General features: G+C 43.1%; 1 protein-coding gene across 2 annotated transcripts in view; it reads left to right on the top strand.

Annotated features, from left to right (window-relative positions):
• Positions 1–20,261, top strand: part of Slco5a1 (solute carrier organic anion transporter family member 5A1) — a 136,154-nt gene that overhangs the window by 47,653 nt on the left and 68,240 nt on the right. For both annotated transcript variants that reach the window (XM_041667685.1, XM_041667684.1), the window contains exons 2-3: positions 14,636–14,768; positions 19,747–19,964. In XM_041667685.1, the coding sequence (XP_041523619.1) occupies positions 14,636–14,768; positions 19,747–19,964 (351 nt within the window). The remainder of the gene's footprint in view (positions 1–14,635; positions 14,769–19,746; positions 19,965–20,261) is intronic.

The following is a 20,261-nucleotide window of genomic DNA, read 5'->3' as shown; positions in this document are numbered from 1 at the left end:
CCGTTTCACATGTTGTTCTGAAGATTACCCGAGAAGATACATTTGAAGTTGTCAGTGCAGTACTGTATACTAATAAAGGTCCAACATTGTCTTATAGAATTATATTGCCATCCTTCCAATAACTGTAGTTTTTGACTGCTAACAGTATATGACATCACTCCACTTGTACCTAGGTGTTACCATGGAGATGGTGTTTCTTCAAGTGCCCAAAGAGATGGCTGTGTCACTCTGTGCTTGTTTACCTGGAAGGTGCTTCCTGGCAGTGACTGAATCGTCCCAAGAGATAAATTAAACAGCTGGCTGCATTGCTGAGTCTTCCCTGTAATTACTGGAGAAATGTCACACCACATACTTTCAATGTGTTTTTCAGATAATGTGTCTTTTCCTGCCATCCCGTGGCAGGCAATTAGTAATAAAAACTGAAGATGGAAATCTGAAAGAGCTTCCTTTTCATTGAGGATGCTCTTATGATTTCCTCCCCTCACAGTTCCAAAAATATTTAGAAAACTTCAACTCATATTTTCTTGAGTCATAGACACCTGTACGCTACTCATACACATGAGTGTGTCTGTTAGTCTGTGTTTCTGTGTGTGTTTGTATGTCTGTGTTTGTGTGCATGCGTGTGTCTTTATGCCTGCATGTTTGTGTCTGTGTCTGTGTGTGTTTTTGTGTGTCTATGTCTGTGTGTGTACATGTGTGTGCATGAGTGTGTCTGTTAGTCTGTGTTTCTGTGTGTGTGTTTGTATGTCTGTGTTTGTGTGCATGTGTGTGTCTGTATGTCTGCATGTTTGTGTCTGTGACTGTGTCTTTGTGTGTCTATGTCCGTGTGTGTACATGTGCGTGCATGAGTGTGTTAGTCTGTGTGTGTGTGCATGTGCATGCGTGTGTCTGTATGTCTGCGTGTTTGTATCTGTGTCTGTGTGTGTGTCCTACTTCCAGACAAGGATATGAGCACTGCTCTGCTGCACCAGCACCACGCCTGCTGCCGTGCTCCCTGCCCTGACGTGAAAGGCACTCACCATCTGGAACACTAGGCTCCATCTAACTCTTCATTCTCTACGTTGCCTTAGTCACAGCATCTTCTCACAGTGACAGAAAAGTGACTGAGACAGCCAGTGTGTGCCTGCCTCCTATGGGGTACTAGGGGTGGAACCCAGGACTTCAGTGTGTTAGGCAAACACACTAGCGACTGAGCCACACCCAGACAGGAACTGATATTTGGAATCTCTAAACTGGGAAGAATAACTTTTTGTTAGTGTTGGATGGCATAAATCATGTTTGCACCACAATTTCTGAAGCCAATCTTTAATAACAGTTATGCTATCATATTATTCCTATGTGATTATAGTTCAACTAAAATAATGTCTGAGCTTCATACCCTTCTAAATTGGATGTTTGAGAAATTGCTATCCCTGTAAATATCGACTTAACAAATGAATTTTATTTTTATATAAATTGTCTTTCATGTTTACTTTCATAACTTCCTTGGAGGCAGGGTCTTACTATGCAGCTTAGGCTGGCCATGTACGCTGTAGAGCTGCCCTTCCTGAGCCCAGGGAACACACACACCATCATGCCTGGCCACACAAATAAATTTTTATTCTACATGAGCTTGCCTGTTAAAAAGCATAACATGTAAGCTACGTGTGGAGGCACGGATCTTTAACCCCAGTGTTCTGGAGGCAGAGGCAGGTGGATCTCTGTGAGTTCAAGACCAGTGTGATCTGCATACTGAATTTCGGGCTTGCCAGGGCTAGATGTAGTGAAACTTTGTCTAAAAACATTTTTTAAAATAGAAAAGTGACTTTTTGAGAAATGCATGTAATGGAAGCTCATTCAAACCTCTGTGAGTTATAGCTGCAACTTATAACTCTATTGAAGACAAAATTGAAAAGATTCTATGTGGGAACAGCTTCTACCTAGAACACAGCAAACACCCAAGGACTGCCATTCTTCTTTATAAAGGGCTACACGTGCTTTTTATAAAAGGCTAAACAGTAACTGTTTTAGGCTGTGTGGGTATTCCATTTCTGTCATGACTCCCCAATTTTGCTGTTGTGATAGGAGAACCGGACTCCATTATGCAAATGAGTTTGTATAACTGCATTCCGACACAACTTTATTTATCGAATCTGTCTGGTACTTGGCCAGCCCCTGGTTTGTGTACCAGCTTGACCCGAGAGAGCGCACTGTGACTGTTAGGTAGATAGGGGAACTTGAGGATTGCTTTCCAAATGCTGTCTGCTCATTTCCCAGGGCTGGGCTCATGCCACCGTATGTCACCTTGTGCCTTTGTAGGATGCTGCAGACAGAGGGACAGATTAAACAAAGTCTCTAAACTGACAGTCTTCTTATGAATGGAAGAATTTCATGGTTGAACAAAGAAAATATTAATTCCAAAAACTGGTTTTGCTTTTCTTAATTGGAAAAAATGGAAATTACGAAAAATAATAAAGGACACACCAAAAGACTCCCATTAAGGTTGTACTACCTATGGGCGTGAATTCCTGAAGGGAAGCTGTCTTTGTAGGGCGATCAGCTGTTGGAACTGCAGTGCTGGAGAGGCTGGGGTGGGGCCAGTCCAGAGACTAATTACAACTGATCCTGGGCCATCTTTAACCTAGCCATTACTTGTCCCACTCTGTGTTGGGCATAATATCCTGCTAAACATTCTGACCAACAGATTTTAAAAAGCTTTTTGAATGTATTAACTTAATAAAACCCTAGCTTTCCCCCAATCACAGGGTTAGAGTTGTGTCTGACGGCAGCTGAGACCAGTAGCAGAGTTTGCCCCTCTTGCTATCAGTCCCTGCCTTGTATACAGCAGTGTATTAGAAAGGTGTATTGATTTAAGGATTTCTTTATCTTGTTACCATAAATAAACGGAACTGCTTCCATGTTGGAACATGGAATGTGGGGTAGCCTGGATCCATGATCACTTACTTTTATTTGGCTTCTAATAACCCGTCTCTTAATCCCTTTGAGGTAGGATGGTGTTTTTGGTTGACATACCCAAGCTATTAAATTTGAACAAGTGAGAGTCTAGTTTTAAAAATTACTTTACATACCAGAAAATTCATTCCACTCTGCGTACATGATTCAGTGATTTTTTTGTGGGGGAGGGGCGTGGATTTATAGAACTGTGCAATCTTGACCGGAATCCACTTTTAGAACACTCACATTCCTCCTTCTAAAGTAAAAGTGACATATATTAGGGAGGGCCTGGCAACTAAAAGCACTGGCTGCTCTTCCAGGGACCAAAGTTAATACCCAGCACCCACATGGTGTTCCACAGCTGTCTATAACTCTAGTTCCAGGAATCCGATGCCTCTTTTGGGTCTCCTTGGGCACTGTACCCACATGGTGTCCAGACATACCGTCCTGGCAAACACCCACACATAAAATCAAATGAAAGAAAAGAGAAAAAAAGTTTTAAAAGTTGACATAGAATAAAGTGTATATAATTACCTATACAGTCTGAAAGGGTTTGGCACTCCCCAGCTCACTGAAAAGACTTGTGAACACAGCTAGTGCCTGGCCTTCCTCGTGCATCTTTGTAACATAGTCCCCAGGCAAGAACAGATTTGCCATTATTACCAGGGACTGATTGGCATTATCTAGAATTTTCTAAGGTAAATCACGTAGCTTGTGTTTTTAAAATGTCTTTCTTTCCCTTACCTTAGAGTTTATCCAGATTTTAGTGAACATCATTAATTTATTTCCTTGTGTTGATGACCAGCATTCTCGTGTAAGAAAGCGATGTGGTTTTTCTGCCCCCTTTGAGGTAGACACTTAGGCTGTTTCTAGTTTTACCGACTACAGATGACGTGTGTCTATTCTGCCTTTGTGGGCACACACACTATCATTTCTTTGTGAATACACCCAAGAATATCATACATTAGGTGTGTGTTTAGTTCATTAGGACTTTACCAAAATGTTTTCCAAAGTAACTGTACCATTTTATATTCCTACCAGCAGTGTGTGAGGATTCTAGTGACTTACTACCTTGAGAATTATCCATCTGAATAGGTGTTTGGTAGTATTCAATTGTGGTTTTAGTGTGTTGTAATATTTGAACAAGGCTTGTGTAGAATCAAGAACTGAGGTGCTATTTGGGGAAGTTTAGGAGGCTTCTGGAGGAAGTACATCACTGGGCTTTGAGGTTTACAACCCCACCCCACTTCATTCTTTCTCTCGGCTTTGTTCTTGTGGTTGAAGAAGTGAGGTCTGAGCTTCCTGCTCCACCCTGCTGTTGCTGTGCCTCCCCTGGGATGGACTTTGTCTTTGGAACCATAAGTGCTTTTTTCTATAAGTTTCCTTAGTTATGGTGTTTTATTGCAGCAACATAAAAGAAAATAAGAGCCTGACATTTTCACCTGCTTCTTTGCCATCCACGTGTCTTCCCTGGTAAAGTGTACACTCAGGCGTATTTCCCCCAGCTATCTTCTAGATTCAGGATGTCCTGGGCTTCACAATTAGTCTATGATGTGTCTTGGGATTAATGTGGAGAGCTACTGGCCTCAGCATTGTTTCTTGTGAATACTGTCCCCTTCCCAGGGAATTACATTTGTGCCCGGATGAAAAGCCAGTGGTATGCGTGTTTATGTTCATCTGTCTCTCAGTTTCACTCTCCAGCTTTTTACTTCATCTGTCGTGGTATGGGCCAGTATCACACTGGCCCAAGAGTGACATCTAGAAGTCTTGACATTAGGCTGTCTATGTTCTCTCCACCTGAATTGCTGGACATCCTTTGTTCTTTGTATTTAATACAAATTTTAGAATGAGTTCATCAGTTTCTACAAAAACCCTGTTGAAACTTTGCCTGGAATCACGTTGCATGCATATGCCTATTTTGGGAGAATTGATAGTTTAACAACATTGACTATCCCAAGCCAGGAGTAAGGTACACATCTTTTCCACTTTATTGAATCTTTAAATTCTTTCCACGTGCTTTTACATTTTCAACACAAAGCCATTGTATGTTTTATCTGATTTATCTCTATGATATATCTATTTCTATTTACGTATTTCTAAAGTTTAAAAATTTTTATTTATATTATTATTATGTACGTTTATATATGATGTGTGTGTCCGCGTGTGTGCATGCACATCCATGTGGGTACAGGAAAGCCACGTATGCATGTGGAGGTCAGAGGACAAGTCTCAGGAGTTGTTTCTCTCCTTCCACCTTGACTTTGAGCAGGAGTTCTCTGGTTTCTGCCTTGCTGTGTAATCCAGGTCAAGTCACAAGCTTCCAGGTTTCTGGCTCTGCTTCCCACTTCACTGTCGAATGCTGGGATTACAAAAGCCTGCTACCGCATCTGACCTTCTTATGCAGGTTCCAGGCTCAACTCACTAGGCTGGTGTAGTGTGCAATGTTACCCACTGAACCATCTCATCAGCCCCTCCATGTATATGTATGTATGTATGTATGTATGTATACATACATACATGTAACATACATATGTGTGTACTTTGAACCTTTATATTTTTTGATGTTTTTACAAATAGTATTGTGTTCCCAATCATATATATATATACACATATATATACACACACATACACAATTGATTTAAATGTTCATCTTGTATCTTTCACACTTCCCAAACTTACTAATTAGCTCTATGAACTTTGTTTTAAACATATAGTTTTTTAATTTAAACTTATGTTTTTGGCAAAAATACGCTTACACTCTCAATGTATTTTGTATTCTTTATTTTCTCTCAAACATTAGAGACAAGTATTTTCCCAAGGCATAAAACTTTTCATAAATATTAAAATTAATAGCCACACTATGTCTTTACACTTCTTGAGTCTCTCTGTTACTACTGCTATCTCTGTTTTTCTGATATACAGAATGTACTGATAAAGATTGTCTTTGGTCATGGATGGATCTCAGTTGGCAGAGTGCTTGTCGCGCATGCATGAAACTTGGTTTCAATCCCCAGCACTACATGAAGCAAGCAGGAAGATAAAGACTGCAAAGCTATCTTTAACTCTCCAATGAATTGAAATGCATACTCACTTGGAAAGCATGAGCTCTGTCTCCAAAACACAAATGCTAGATCTATGTATTTATGTCTATGTCTGTATGTATAAATATATTAAAAGCCTGACTGCGCAAGTCTGCACCAGTATCCTGTAACAATGACCAGTTCACTGATGTCTGTAAGCTGCCTCAATCCTGACCTATTCTATGCTTTGCTGACTACTGACTAGCTTCACACTTTGCCGTTTGCATTTTCTATTTCTTTGGTAACTTGTGACGCTTCATGTTTTTCACTAGTGTTTTGATTAGCTTCTTGCAGTTTCTGTTTGAAGTATTGAAGGAATCATTTTTTCACGTTTTATAAACCTGTTGAATTATTTCCTTCCTCCTTCCTTTTTTTTCTTAACTAACTAATAAAAACCATGATGAGCTTTGAAAGGAAACCATGGGCTAACTTTTCTCAGGCTTCCTGACAGCCATCCTTAGAGTCGTCCTGAGGCACTGAGAGCGCACACTCAAAAGTGGCCATTATGATGCCTTGAAGTCACAGCACAAATGTGACTTCACATTTGAATGACTTCCTTCTAGGCCCCAGATATGGATTAAGGGCAAATGGATTCTTCTGTCTACACTTGTACGTACATTCTTTTTGAGGGGACAAGTTATACTCTAAATCATTTTCAGATTTCTTTGAGAATATTTCTAGAGTGTTCTCGATATGAATCAGTGGCTGCTGCTGGAAGGAAAGGCAAGGCGTCTATTTAGGGCTTTTGCCTCTCTCCTTCATGACCCAAGATGCTCCCCAGACACCCCGAGTGATAGACTGCTCCCTGACCGCGGTGGCAGCTGGTCTTTTGCTGTTAGATCTCTGTCAAAGTCATTTAATTTTTAAAAGAAAAAAAAACCCCACCTCTCAAAATAACTGAGAATAAAGGACCCTATCCCTGTGCCGGTGGATGGAAGGGATCAGGGAAGGGGTATTTTCTTTAAGTCTGGTCCTCTGGTACAACGAAGTGTGCTGGCAGTCTTCCAGGAACTTGCGTGCTTTTGGAATGAGAGTTGTATCACTGGTGCAATACTGTAGTGGTTTGTGGACCAGCTTTCATGTCTCTTATCTTCAGTAGCTGTGTCCCCACACATGTGCAAGAGGTGGCTTCTCATCGCTGTGTCCCATGCTGACTTCACTAGGCATTTGAGGACAGTGGCGTGCATAGGACACAAGGCTGCGGTCTGGTTCTAGGTGCAAGCCCAGTTTCCGAGCCTGGACCTAATTCATATTCATAGTTAGTTCACTGGCAGCATTGGTTCCTGGGGCTAGTGATGGGGCAACAGTGAATGTGCGTCCTGGTGCAGCAGGAACATAGGAGCTCTACACAAAGAGTGAGGAAAAACTGGAGGGAGAGAGCAATTCTGAAGTTGCTAAGTAAACACTCAAGTCCAGATGCTGCAGCAGCAGTCCAGTCCCATTGCAAGAAGCCTGTGAGATCCCAAGAGAACCCCAGCAAAGGAAGGCAGTGAACTGTGAGTGAGCCTAGTGAGGGTAATGTGAGGAATTTGTGACTTTAAACCTCAGGGACCAACTTTGTGAATCTCAGACTCTGGAGTGGGAGGAGAGATAGAGGCTCACAAGGATAGATGGGGTCCTCAGGGAGCCAGTTCATGGCTGTTCAGATTCTCTTGTAAGGATGAGGTTCACAAGGATAGACAGGGTCCTCGAGGAGTCAGTACATGGCTGTTCAGATTCTGTTGTAAGGACGAGGCTCACAAGGATAGACAGGGTCCTCGGGAAGTCAGTACATGGCTGTTCAGATTCTCTTGTAAGGATGAGGCTTCAGCTGCTTTTGTCTAATTACTCGAGATTCACGACTTACATCTCCGTCTGTCTCTATTCAACAAATCTTCATCAGTTTAGGGATGGCAGTCCTCAGCCCTTGATACTGAGGCAATGAAGAATAGCCCCTGGTCCCACAGACCTGACACTCCATGAGAGAGGTGGATGGTAAGAGATCAACGAGCACACACATGTGGTGGTGTGAGTGCTGACGGAAGCTCCAACAGTGAGGATGGCAGGTGCAGAACTCTTTGTATAGACCCGTGGGGAGCCATGGCTACTCTGGGGAATAGTGTTTCAGCAAGGTTCTGGAAGAAGTCTGAAACCAGGCCACATGGCCACAGAGGAACCCTGTGGAGAGAAAGAGCATCTGACTGTACCCAAGACCTGGGCACAGCAGGATGAGATGCCCAGAGAGATATCTGGCAGGCACATGGTACTCTGCATTTTCAGAATTCCACTGATTGCATCAGAAGGAGAGACATAGCAAGGCAGGAAACAGACATGGAGACGTCCCAGACTATGCCTGCTGACCTGTCCTAGGAGCTGGCATCTGCTCTCCATGTCCCAAAGGAAGAGACTTACTCCTTCAAAGCCAACGGGGCTGGAATTTTCACAGGACGCTGTACAATGTGCAGTGGCCCTGTGGGAGAAGCCAGCACTGTCACTAGCAGGTCGCATTGTCCCCGGGGAAGAGGAGCTGGTAGCTTGTGCTCACACAGTTGCCTGTGCACTGAGGCCCAAGGATGGGACCAGGGTATAGGCAGCGGTGTCCATTCTCCCCCATCTTGCATTTGAGATTTTGAAATGCTTTAGCTTGCTCTTCAAGATTGATAAGCAACATTCCTTTTTTTTTTTTATTAACTCAACAAACATTGATTTGCTCACTATGTATTATAGGGTAGTCCCAGAAATGCAAACTATATGAACAACTCCTGTTTTAAGGACTCTCACAATCTCAAGGGGATCCTAATTCAGTGTAACAGTGAGCTACACAAGATCATGGGGTGGTAAGAAACAGCCCTCCCAAATCTCAGTGACTTCATACTACAAACATTTATTTCAAGTTCATATTTCACATCAAAGAAAGTAGGGGTCCTCTTCTTAGATAATTAGGGATCATGCCTTTAGAAGTTTCACGTCCTCATGTGATCCCCACCATGTGACTAAGAAAACAAAATCATGGCAGGTAGCACTCTGACTTTTAAGAGATAACACTTCAGGAACTATAGAAAGTAGAACTCCGAAAGGAAAAATGGAATCTTCATGAACAGGCTATGCAACCACATATATAAGCAGAGATGTGCAGAGCAGAGAACGGACATGCCTTCCGCACTGGGAGATGTGGGTAGTGGCGTGTGTTCAAATGCAGGCTTGCACTGGGTACTGATAAATGATAACATGAATGGAGCCTCCTGTCTGGGAATTTACTATCGTACCATAACTCACAGAGTGTTGCCTTGGCAATCTCTTTACCCACAAAGCCTCCCAGAATCCCTGGACCTCTCAGGAATCTGTCTTACTTTGCTCACGGCATTCATTCTACTCCTGCCTGCTCAGTGATTTTTTTGGAATTTGTTCTGAAGGACTACAGTTTTCACATGCCTGTCTCCTTCCTTCCTTCCTTCCTTCCTTCCTTCCTTCCTTCCTTCCTTCTTTATAAAACAATCTTTTCTCATTTTGCATACCAATCCCAATTTCCAACCTCTCCCCTCCTCCTGATCCCCTACCTTCCCCCCAGCACACCCTCCATTCAGAGGCTAAGGATTCCCATAGAGAGTCAATAAGTCTGGCGTATCACTTTGAGGCAGGACCAAGGCCCTCCCCACTATATTTGGGTTGAGCAAGGTATCCCTTCATAGAGAATGGACTCCAAAAAGCCAGTTCATCTACTAGGGTTAAATCCTGGTCTCATTGCCAGTGGCCCCACAGACTGCCCCAAGCCATACAACTGTCACCCACAGTCCAAGTACCTACATTGGTCTATGCAGGTTCCCCTGCTGTCAGTCTGGAATCAGTGAGCTCCCACTAGCTCAGGTCAGCTGTTTCTGTGGGTGTCCCCATCATGGTGTTGACCCCTTTGCTCATATTATCGTTTCTCCCTCTCTTTGATTGGACATGGGAGCTCGTACCAGGGGATAAACAATGTTCTAATGTATAAACTTACTATAGTTGCTAGCTAGTCCATTTACCCCCAGATCTTTTACTTATTTCCAGTTGTAGCTGCTGTAAGTAAAGTACCATGGATTCTCACAGCTTCTTGAACACACTTCTAGACATCTGTGCGTTTGCCCATGCAGGTGGCTCTGCTTGCATCCTGAGATGGTTATACCAGAAGCCATCTTTTCCCTAAAACCATCACCCTTCTCCTTTGGCTAATTACCACATATCCTTCCTCCCCTTCAGTCCACAGCATATTGTTGAAGTCCCATCTATTTATTGTCCCTTGAATCACAGTTTTATATGTTTCTTCACTGAGGACCCTTTGTCGGTCATATTTACCTTTGCAATGGCCCTGACTTGCTTGAGTGACTTGTCACAGAGTGGTTGAAGGAGTGACTTAGTATCTAGAGTGTGAAGTCAGAAAGGCAGTAACTTTGGAGGCTATCTTTGTTGACTGTGCTTAGTCTACTCAGTTTCCCACGTCCCATGAGGCTCATGGCTGGCTGGCCAACTACTGTTAGGAATTCTGGGATCACTTCTTGTGATTCAGGATGGGGCATAGAAGCTGAAGGATCCAACTGGGATTACAGAATTTAAAAAGCTACGCTCTAGAGTTAGAATCGACTCTCCAGAGTTACGGTGTCTGCAACCCTCTCGAATGGCTTTTATGATGAAAGAGGAACATTCGACTTCTTAAAATGGAAGTGGCAGCTTCAGAGGGGCTGAAGAAATGCAGGAGAGAGTGGCCACAGGCGATTCTCGAGTCTCTACTGAGATCTTTCAGGTCACTTAGAGCAGATGAACAGTGTCCTGGTTTGTCTGGTTCCTTTTCAGAGCCCTTGGGTTTAGAAGTTACCTGTTCCCCTAATGGGTTGTCATGAGAGAGAATCTTTCCTCTGATTAACCAGGTAGGCCATGCTTGAAGTTACCCGCTAAGACATCACTCAACCTTCCACACAGGAAATGTTTTAGACAATGTAACTTCCAGGCTCTGGCATGGTTATCCTGCTTTAATCCAAACTTACAGTGAGCAGAAAGATGAGCAGAAAATGTGAAGAATGTAGTTTGGCAAAGAAAGAAGTGTGAGCTGCTTTAAAGTTGGCAGGTAGCTGAGGAAAAAATAGAGATAATTATTAAAAAGGTTTGCACAATTAAAGGTAATCTTTGCCCTATTTGGCACTGGGACAATAGGATAAGCACCTGGAGGGGAAGACCTCACTCATGAAAAAGTGATATATATATATATATATATATATATATATATATATATATATATATATCACATAATAATATCACTCATTTGGAAAACTTACATTTAAGAAGAAAGGGCTTGGAAAGCAGAGGCCTAAATAGGTAGGGCAGGGTCTCCTTGTCCCATCAAGACACCTACAGCACTGTTTACTCAGCTCCAGCCCACCCAGACTCTCTACGACCCTGCAGGTTACATCTTGGACTTACAGTAGAATTTCATGTCATCCTCTATGCACTACTTGGTTTGAAGTCACGCAGAATGCAAGAGGTATAGGGTTATAGAAACTTGTACCAAGGTTTCAGAAAGACACAGAAACCGGGAAACGTGTGACAGGGTCAGATTTTCTGCAACCAAGGAGGCCCTGAAGGGCACTGCGCGATGTTGTGAAGATGAAGCCTAACTTGCCATGGAGATGAAGCCTAACTTGCCATGGAGATCTAAGGATGCTGGTGATGCCAGGACCATGAGATGTCTTCCAAGGAAAGCTAAAGTTCTTAAATGCTGCAGCCTAAGAGAGAGGACACATGCAGTAGGCAACATTGATTGTACAGACTGATACCTGAGGCCGTTAAACTCAGATGATTCCATCTTAGACCTCAGATACTAGACGTGGAGCTAGAGGGTGCTGTTGGAACTATAGAACTAAGGTACTTTTAAAGTTAGGCTGGGTGCATTTTGCATTAGGAGATGGCCGTGAGCCTATGGAAACAGGCGGAATGATTGATTTGAATATAGCATGTCCCCCACAGGCTCATGTCTTCAAACATTGGCTCTCCAGCTAGTGAAGCTATTTCTGGAAGTTTCTGAAATAGGAGATGGAACCTTGACAGAGGAAATGGATTACAAGAGGGCAGTAATCAATGACTGTATCTCGGTCCTCTTTTGAGTTCTCTTGGTCTCCTGATCTACATGAGTAGTCATAGTTACACATTTTCCCAGCTATGAACTTTGTCATGATAGACTGTATCCACTCTACCTGCAAACCAAGTTAAATCCTTCCTTAGAAAAGGTCTGTCAGACATTTGACAACAACCAGGAATGTACACAAAAAAAGTAAAAGAGGACAGATTGCAATCGAGGCTGAATCTGTCCAGGAGAATGTTAAATGTGTGATGATTGGCAAGCTGGCTTCAGAAAAGCAGTTCATATGATATGGTGTAAAAAATCAGAAATAAAATGATCAGGTGGAAAATAACTTAAGAAGAAAGCAAAACTATAAAGTCTGAAGGTAAAAAAACAAACAAACAAACAAACAAACAATGGGGACACAGACAAGTGCCAGAAACACTGGGAAGAAGCAAACAACAGGACAATTAGCAAGGTTTTGTTGGGTCAGGCTTCCTCTTGTTCTTACTCAACCAGCTTTAATGTCCAAGGAGGAGGCTGTGGGAGAGCTGGCAGTTGAGGGTGGCCTTTCCAGTCCTTTCTCATCACCATTGGTTCCCTAGCTCCATAAAAGGCCAGGGAGGGTTTTGAATATGGTTGGGAACTGGAGGGCATGATTTTCTGTTGGTCTTTCAGTCTGTGCCCCACACATACGACAAAGCGTCAAATAGACGAATCCCATCTTCAGAAGAACAGCCCTAACGACCCGTCTGTGAATCAGAGGAGTACCCATGAGGGAACACTAAATGAAATGCGGTACAGCCATATGATGGCACCAGCTAGCTATATCAAATGTTATCGGCCAGACATGTGAGATATTTATATGATAAACATAAATAATAGCTACATTAAACATCTCCAGATGAAGAACGGAAGCGCCATTAGTGAAATCTTATTGTTATATGGATGATTCTGTAAAATGAGCGCTGTGATTTCTATTTGTAGCAGTGTGAAAGGTGAGAGAAGGTATTGAATTACCGGCTTGGTCCTGTCTGTGACTTTCTGGAAGAGTAACAAGGTCAAAGTTTATTTAGGTGTGGATAACAAAATAGATGGAAGCCATCCTGGTCATTCTCTGGTAAAGATTTGCTGTTTAAAAATGATGTGTATATAAACATCGTCTCTATGGCGGATGCAAATGAACTACAATGACGGGAATGAATAACGCTTGCCTCCAGTGTTTCTTATTCACGCCTGTTGTGTAGCAGTGACCTGAAAATGTCTATGGATTTGTCCCCAGGTATGGAGTCTAAGTGGCGGAAAGTGCGTGAGAAGTGTCGCTAGAGTCTTTAATAACTTTTAAGAAATCTCATATCCCATTTCAAGATTTCCAACCTGGCATTTTAGAAGTGACAATAGGAATATGGAAAAAGTGGAGCAGAGAAGGAATAGTGGCATGCACCTGCAGCTCTATAACCTAGAGCCTGATGCAGCGAGAGGAGCCCAAGTTTAGGGCTAGCCTGGTGTAGCTCCCTGTCTCAAAAAAACAGAAAATGGATGCTAATAGCATTGTTCTCTCTCTCTCTCTCTCTCTCTCTCTCTCTCTCTCTCTCTCTCCCTCTCCCTCTCCCTCCCCCTCCCCTTCTCCCCTCCTCCTCCCTCTCTCCTTTCTTTCTGTTACAATACATCTTGACAGTAAAAGATTTTTGAATCCAGCGACTGCCTTTCTGACCTGTTCTAACTATTTTCTGGTCCATTTGTTGTTGATGCTTTCTGCTTGTACTTCCTGGATGATGTCATGTAAACTAGCAGTGAACCAAAGGCATTCTAATATCTCATTTGATTCTAAAATTAACAAAAATGTTAGTATGTGGTGGGCACTTGGGCAGTGCCTGCTAGTTACCTGCTCTTTGAACTGAATCCAGCCTTCTGGACAACTCTGTCCTCCAGATTTGTCATCTTGCTAGAATATTCCAGCTGTGACAAATGAGACCACTGTTTTTCTGCTTGGAGAATCTTTCCTCCCCACCTCTTCCTTTCATGTCTCATGGCTAGCCAAAGATGGCCTTATTAATTAGCCCAGGTCTGTACTTTCAACATTTGAATTTAAATCTCTTACCCAGGACCCTGTTTGAAACCCTGATGGAATTTTTAAGTCATAAAAAAGATATGAAAGTAGAGGAGGGGCTAGGTGGGAAGAGGAGGGGATCAGCATGAAGGGAACATGAAGAAGTAAGGGCCGTGATAGGATAAAAATGCGTCATATGTATGGAAATGCCACAATGAAACCGTTATAGACCGGCAGTATATGTTAATAAACAAGAATGTTGAATTTAGTGGTTCTAGGGAGTGGCCTGGATACTCATATTAAAAATCAAAACAGATGCAACCGCAAAAGTTTCCTAAGTGATTCTGACGCTGTAGGAAGGCATAAGGGGACAGTGCCATAAAGGGCAAAGTTTGAAGCCCAATGTCAGCGTAGCTATACCACGTTTGGTGCGACGATAAGGTCAGAGAACTTTTAGCTTGTGTGTAACGTTGCCTACCTGATGTCTTTCCCCTTCTGTCTCCTCAGCCATCATGTACGTCATGGGAGCACTTGGCCCTGCAGTAGGATACTTACTAGGTGGGCTACTCATTGGTTTTTACGTCCATCCCAGAAATCCTGTTCTCCTTGATCAGAACGACCCTCGTTTCATCGGAAACTGGTGAGTGGTGTCTGCATTTTGGTCGGTCAGTACTGCTTTGCAGTTACAATGTTCCCAGTGAAGACAACGGAAAAACTGTAGCTAGGTATTACCTGTAACAGATGGTAGGCAGGGTGATGTCCTCCACAAACAGCGGTTTCCTTGGCCCCAGAGCTTATGACTATGGGACACTCTGAGGAGAGGGGACTTTGCAGAGATGATCAACCAGGTTAAGGATTTTGAGAAGGGGAGAATATTCTAGGTGAAGAGAAGAGGTAGGGAGCCGGATTCAGAGATCTGCTGACTGAAGTGGAGGTCGCGGAAGTTCACTATGAAGGTGGGGGAAGGCTATGAGCAAAAGAAGGCAGGCTGTGTGGGGGGAGGACAGGGCGGGGAAGACGTGAGGGGGAAGGGACAGCGGGGGACAGGGACGGGACAGACTCTGCTCTATCTAGGACTTCAGATGGTATGTGCAGAAGCCTGAGGCCCAGAGTGAGGAGCTGAGTCCGTGTGTAGCTCGAGTCGATGCGCTTGTGTTGCGCGGGTCAGTCCATCTGTGATAACTTGTTATAGCAGCCACAGGAAACTAACACAGAGGCGTTTTGGGCCACTGTGTCTTAAGCAGAGTGCAGGAAAAACACTTCTGTGACCCTGAGGGGACTTTCGAAAAGGTTCCTTTAACCCTATCTTCCATTTTCCTTTTTGTGCTTTAGAGGAAAAAAAAAAAACCTACTTTCTGTCCTCCTTCGGTTTTTGTTGGTGTGATAAAACACTGACCAAAACTAACTGGCGGGAACAAAGGGTACGCCAGTTTGCAGAGTACAGTCCATCACCAAGGGGAGCTAAGGAAGCTTAACCAGAGCGTGCAGCAAATACCACAGAGGGACACTGCTTGCTGACCTGCTCTTCGTGGCTTGCTCGGCTTGTGTCCTTACACAACATAGGGCCACCTGCCCAGGGTGGAGCCACCCACAGTGGGCTGGGCCCTCTCACATCCATCACGCACAGACTTGCCCAGACCAGTGTGGTGGAGGCAATTCCCCAGCTGAGATTCGGGCTTTCCTGGGGACCCTAGCTGGCATGAAGTTGACAAGAACTTAGAATTGCATGTCCTCCCTGGCTCAGATCTCCATCCCCGCTTTCCCCTTGCTCCACCGGGCAGGTCTTTTCTCTTTGGAAATAGTTTGTTTCCCGACAAGTGCTGTACATTTAGCCCTTCCCTCACTTGCTAGACTTTAAGAGTCCTGCTGCAGCAGCGATGCTCACAACGCCGGGGAATTTTAGCATTGCGTGGTATACTGTTTATGTGCTTGCCGGATGAATAGTTTGAGTTCTTCGCAGTCCTCAACTGGCAGAAAACAGGTTATTTCTTCATTACAGCAGAGCCACTGACAGAAAATATTGGTGTCCCACATTCATGTTGCTGGGTCAGTAGCAGGTATATAGTGATAGATTTTCATTTTGTGGCAAACAATTTTTTAGTACTAGAAATTACATGTGTCATACAATTACTTTCAGGAGAGGGGCTTAGAGTGCTTTATCCTGTTTTATTATAAGCACCCTGTAACTCTGTGACTGGTGGGAAATAGACTTAACACAAATTTTTGGAAGTTAACTGATATTAATGAGGCTGTTTGACGGTTCTGACTTTTATCCTAACCCCCACTGAAGCCAGACAGGCTAACACCCAGGTCTGCAGAGCGTTTGAGAATTCTTGTCAGATGGGGTTTTGAGTTCTTGACTGATAGTGAAAATGTTGATCTCGGCTGTTTTCATCGAAGTTCTGGAATGAGTCAGAATCGAAATTGCTTGCCATCGTTAGAAAAGAGATTCCTAAAGTAGGCTGATGAATGTCTAGTGTGTTCCCAGCATCCTCCTTAGATATCCTGAGATGAGTGTGGTAGGAATGGAGCCTAGGGATGGGAAGACGGAAGCACCAACGGAAGGGCAAGGGGTAGGGAGGATGGCAGAAGCTCTCGTCTGACCTGTGCCTCGGGCTGTCATTTATCAGTTTTCTAGTGGACAGGCACTTACTCAACTGGTGGTTAATGGTTCGATGTGGAGCATTGACCCTAACGTTGCAGTCTGCCAGCATGCTCCTCATAGCTGTGTGGACTTGGGAAAGTTACTTCTCTGCGCCTTGGTTGTAGGGCTGTAGTTAGGAATGAGTTGACTATGAAGAGCTCCGAGTTTGCCCTGCTTTGTCTTTCCCGCAAGTCCTAGCCCTCGGTTGTTTTGTTTGTTTGTTTTTGTTTTTTGTTTTTTTTTTTTTTTTGTAGTTCAATAGGAGGTTCAGTGAAGGGTCTTATACACATACCCAGCAAGTGCTCTATCCCTATGATACATTCCCAGCCTTCTAGCTTTTTCTTTCTTCTTTTAATTATTTATGTAAGCTCACTAAGTTGCTCAGCCTTGCCTTGACATTGCAGTCTTCCTGCCTCTGCCTCCTAAGTCGTTAGGATTATGGACTTGCACCACCTGACCAAGGCATCTTCAGGGCTTTGCATTTTACCAATAGTGAGATCATTTTGTCAATCCACTGATGGCTTAATCTTAATTCTATAAGTAATTGTCAGTTTAGGATTGGCTGAGTCTGTTTAAAAACGAATTTGAATTTTTTCTGTTCAGTAGTCTTGCTGGTAATAGTTTTCTCATTGAATGCGATACGCAGCACCAAAGGTGGATTTTCATTAATTGGAGGATGAGGTGGTGAAGGGTGAAATTATGGCAGTATTTATTAGACACTCAACGTGTGTCAAGTGTTATACTAAAAGCTTTACACATATACTCATTTAAGCCTTTTAACCATCAAATGTAGCTTTTAACATCATGCCCATTTTATAGACTGAGAAATTAATATTTGGGGAAATGAATTGCTTGCATAAAGCTTCTGTGCAGCAGGCTGGGTTGAGGAACTGACAAGGGCGGACCTATGTGTCAGTCAACTGCCTACCTTCTTACTAGGCTGGATAATGGTTTATGAAAGGGGTTTAGATACCTGGGCCTTTCAGTGTTGACTATGATTGAGGTCTCGTTTCCCAGTGTATGCTGTGCAATCTCCTGTCATCGTTTCCCTCAGAGTCCTCCTCAGCAGGGCCTCAGTGGCTGTCACTATCTCATGCTTCATGAAGTTATTTCTTGAAGCTATTGAGGACTCTTAACTGGTCTGCTTTGCTTTGAATTGATCACACGCTGTCCTGCTTTTATTTGCTTGCAGTAATTCTTCCCTTCTTCTCAGCTGTTACAGCGTATCTTGAGAATTGGGAAAATAGCTCAGTGGGCAAGGTGCTTGCTGTGCAAGCCTGGTTACCAGAGTTTACTGCCCAGAACCCATGTGAAGATTGAAGAAGAGAACCGATTCCACAGAGCTGTCCTCTGACCCCCACACATACAATGTGGCAAGCACACGACCTCCACATCAAAACACACTTGTAGTAAATAAACATCTTAAAACATCTAAAGAAGAGTGTACCAATTTCATGATTACATGAAATTCTACATCACCACAGGCTGGGTGAAGGTTGAAGATCTAGTCTGAGTGCAGATCTACGTTAAAAAACAGAACCAAAGTAGCTACTGCACATTAAAACATAAAACATTAAATATCAAACATAAAACATTAAACATCAAACGTAAAACATTAAAACATAAAAAACAGAACCAAAGTAGCTACTGCACATGAGGTCTGGTGTAAGGATCATCTTTAAATTTGAGGACTCTCAGAAGCATTTTTTTCACCCCCTTTCCAGATGAAAAATTCAACTAGGAGAAGTAAAATAAGTCCCCAAGATCTCATAGTTAGTAAGTGGTGAAGACAGAATCTGAACCCAGATGTGTCTAAACCACAGCTCATGAATATCCTGACTCCCCTGTCTGCCCTCTCCAGGAGGGAGGACGCAGGGCTGTGATAGTGAAGCAGCTTGGGACCTCTAATTCCAGGGGGTAATGGGATGTGCTATGGGGAATGGTTGATGAGGGCCCATAAGCATCCAGGTTCTGAAGGAGACATGTTGACCTAGCTATGGTCCCCAACACCAATACCTGCCGCCTTTGGAAATCCATTTTTTTCAATTTATGTATTAGGTAAAATTTTTGAATATCTAACCTGTCTCAAGCACTAGATATTGCATCCCCTAGGAAGCTTGCTGGAACACAAACTACAAAATAAGATTCAACGCTCAGCTTTCTATCTTCTTGCACTTCTTGGTGGGTGTTTCTTCTATCTTTGGCTTACAGTGGTCTTAAGTTTTTCATGACAAAGATCAACTATGAATGTCTTGCTGTCCATCATATCTGTTAAATATTGTGAGGACTGGATAAGTGTGGGGGGTGAGCAATACATTCTGAAGTACTTGTAAAAATATGGAAGCCCCATCAGCAATCAGAAATACTGGGCATAAAGTTAGAGTGTAGCTTCAATCTCCATCACAAAAGGACAGACAAACAAATTACATTTGACAAGAGCTATTTGTTTTCTTTCCGGTATATTGCTCCTCATAGCAGGTGAGGTGAGTCTATTGTTTTTTTTTTCTAGTAAATTTATTGTAGCCAGGTATGGTGGCTTACGCCTGTCGTCTTGGCATTGGGCTGTAGAGGAAGGAAGGTGAGACAGTCAAGGTCACCCTGAAATAATAATCAGTTGAAGTCAGTTGGAATTACATGAGACTCAGGCTCAAACAAAGCAAAAGAAAACTAAAACTGTAATGAAATGCATTCTCTAGAAGAACTGATCTGTACTCAGATTTCTTGAATGGCATTCTAACCAAGTTGCTGAATATAATAGTCACTAAAATCCTCGTATGATTATGAATTTTTCCATTCATGCCGCAGGAAGGCAAATTACCTTGATTTTCTCAGTTGGTTCAATTGTCTTCTGCCTTATACTTAATGAAGGTGCAATGATGTTTTTGCAGTGTTATCATGACAAATCCATCTTTCTGATTTGTTCTTGCTCCCAGACCGAAGCCATAAATGCTACTCACATTTCCCAATTTTTTAGGTGGAGTGGATTCCTCCTTTGTGCCATTGCCATGTTTCTTGTGATATTCCCAATGTTTACTTTTCCAAAAAAGCTTCCGCCTCGACACAAGAAAAAGAAAAAGAAAAAATTTTCTGCTGACGTCGTTAGCGACGATGATGTCATCAAGGAGAAATCAAACACGAGTGAACAAGTCAACAAAAAGGTTTCCTCAATGGGCTTTGGAAAGAATGTCAGAGGTAAAGTACATCTCTTAAGTAAATACATGCATGGTACTTTAGGCCAGCGCTCTGCCAAGCGTGGGTCCAGAGAGGGCTCAGTAAGAGAGGGCAGTGCTGGGACCTTGAGTGTGATGGTCAACGGGGCTCCGAAATAGAACTGTGTGGCCCCACACCAGGGTCACTCACAGGTGTCTGCTGATGGCTGGATAGATTTGAAAGGAAATGCTACAAATATCACTTCAGAAATTTGAGAGAATGGCCTCTTTGAGAGGAGGTGGGAGACAGTGACAAATAAGAATGAAGCAAAATGGCACA

The sequence above is a fragment of the Microtus oregoni genome, unplaced genomic scaffold (assembly GCF_018167655.1).
Source record: "Microtus oregoni isolate MIOR12 unplaced genomic scaffold, Mior012 000017F_ref0000208, whole genome shotgun sequence".
Lineage (NCBI taxonomy): Eukaryota > Metazoa > Chordata > Mammalia > Rodentia > Cricetidae > Microtus > Microtus oregoni.
Note: the sequence above shows the minus strand (reverse complement) of the source record. Positions and strands in the feature narration are given on the sequence as shown.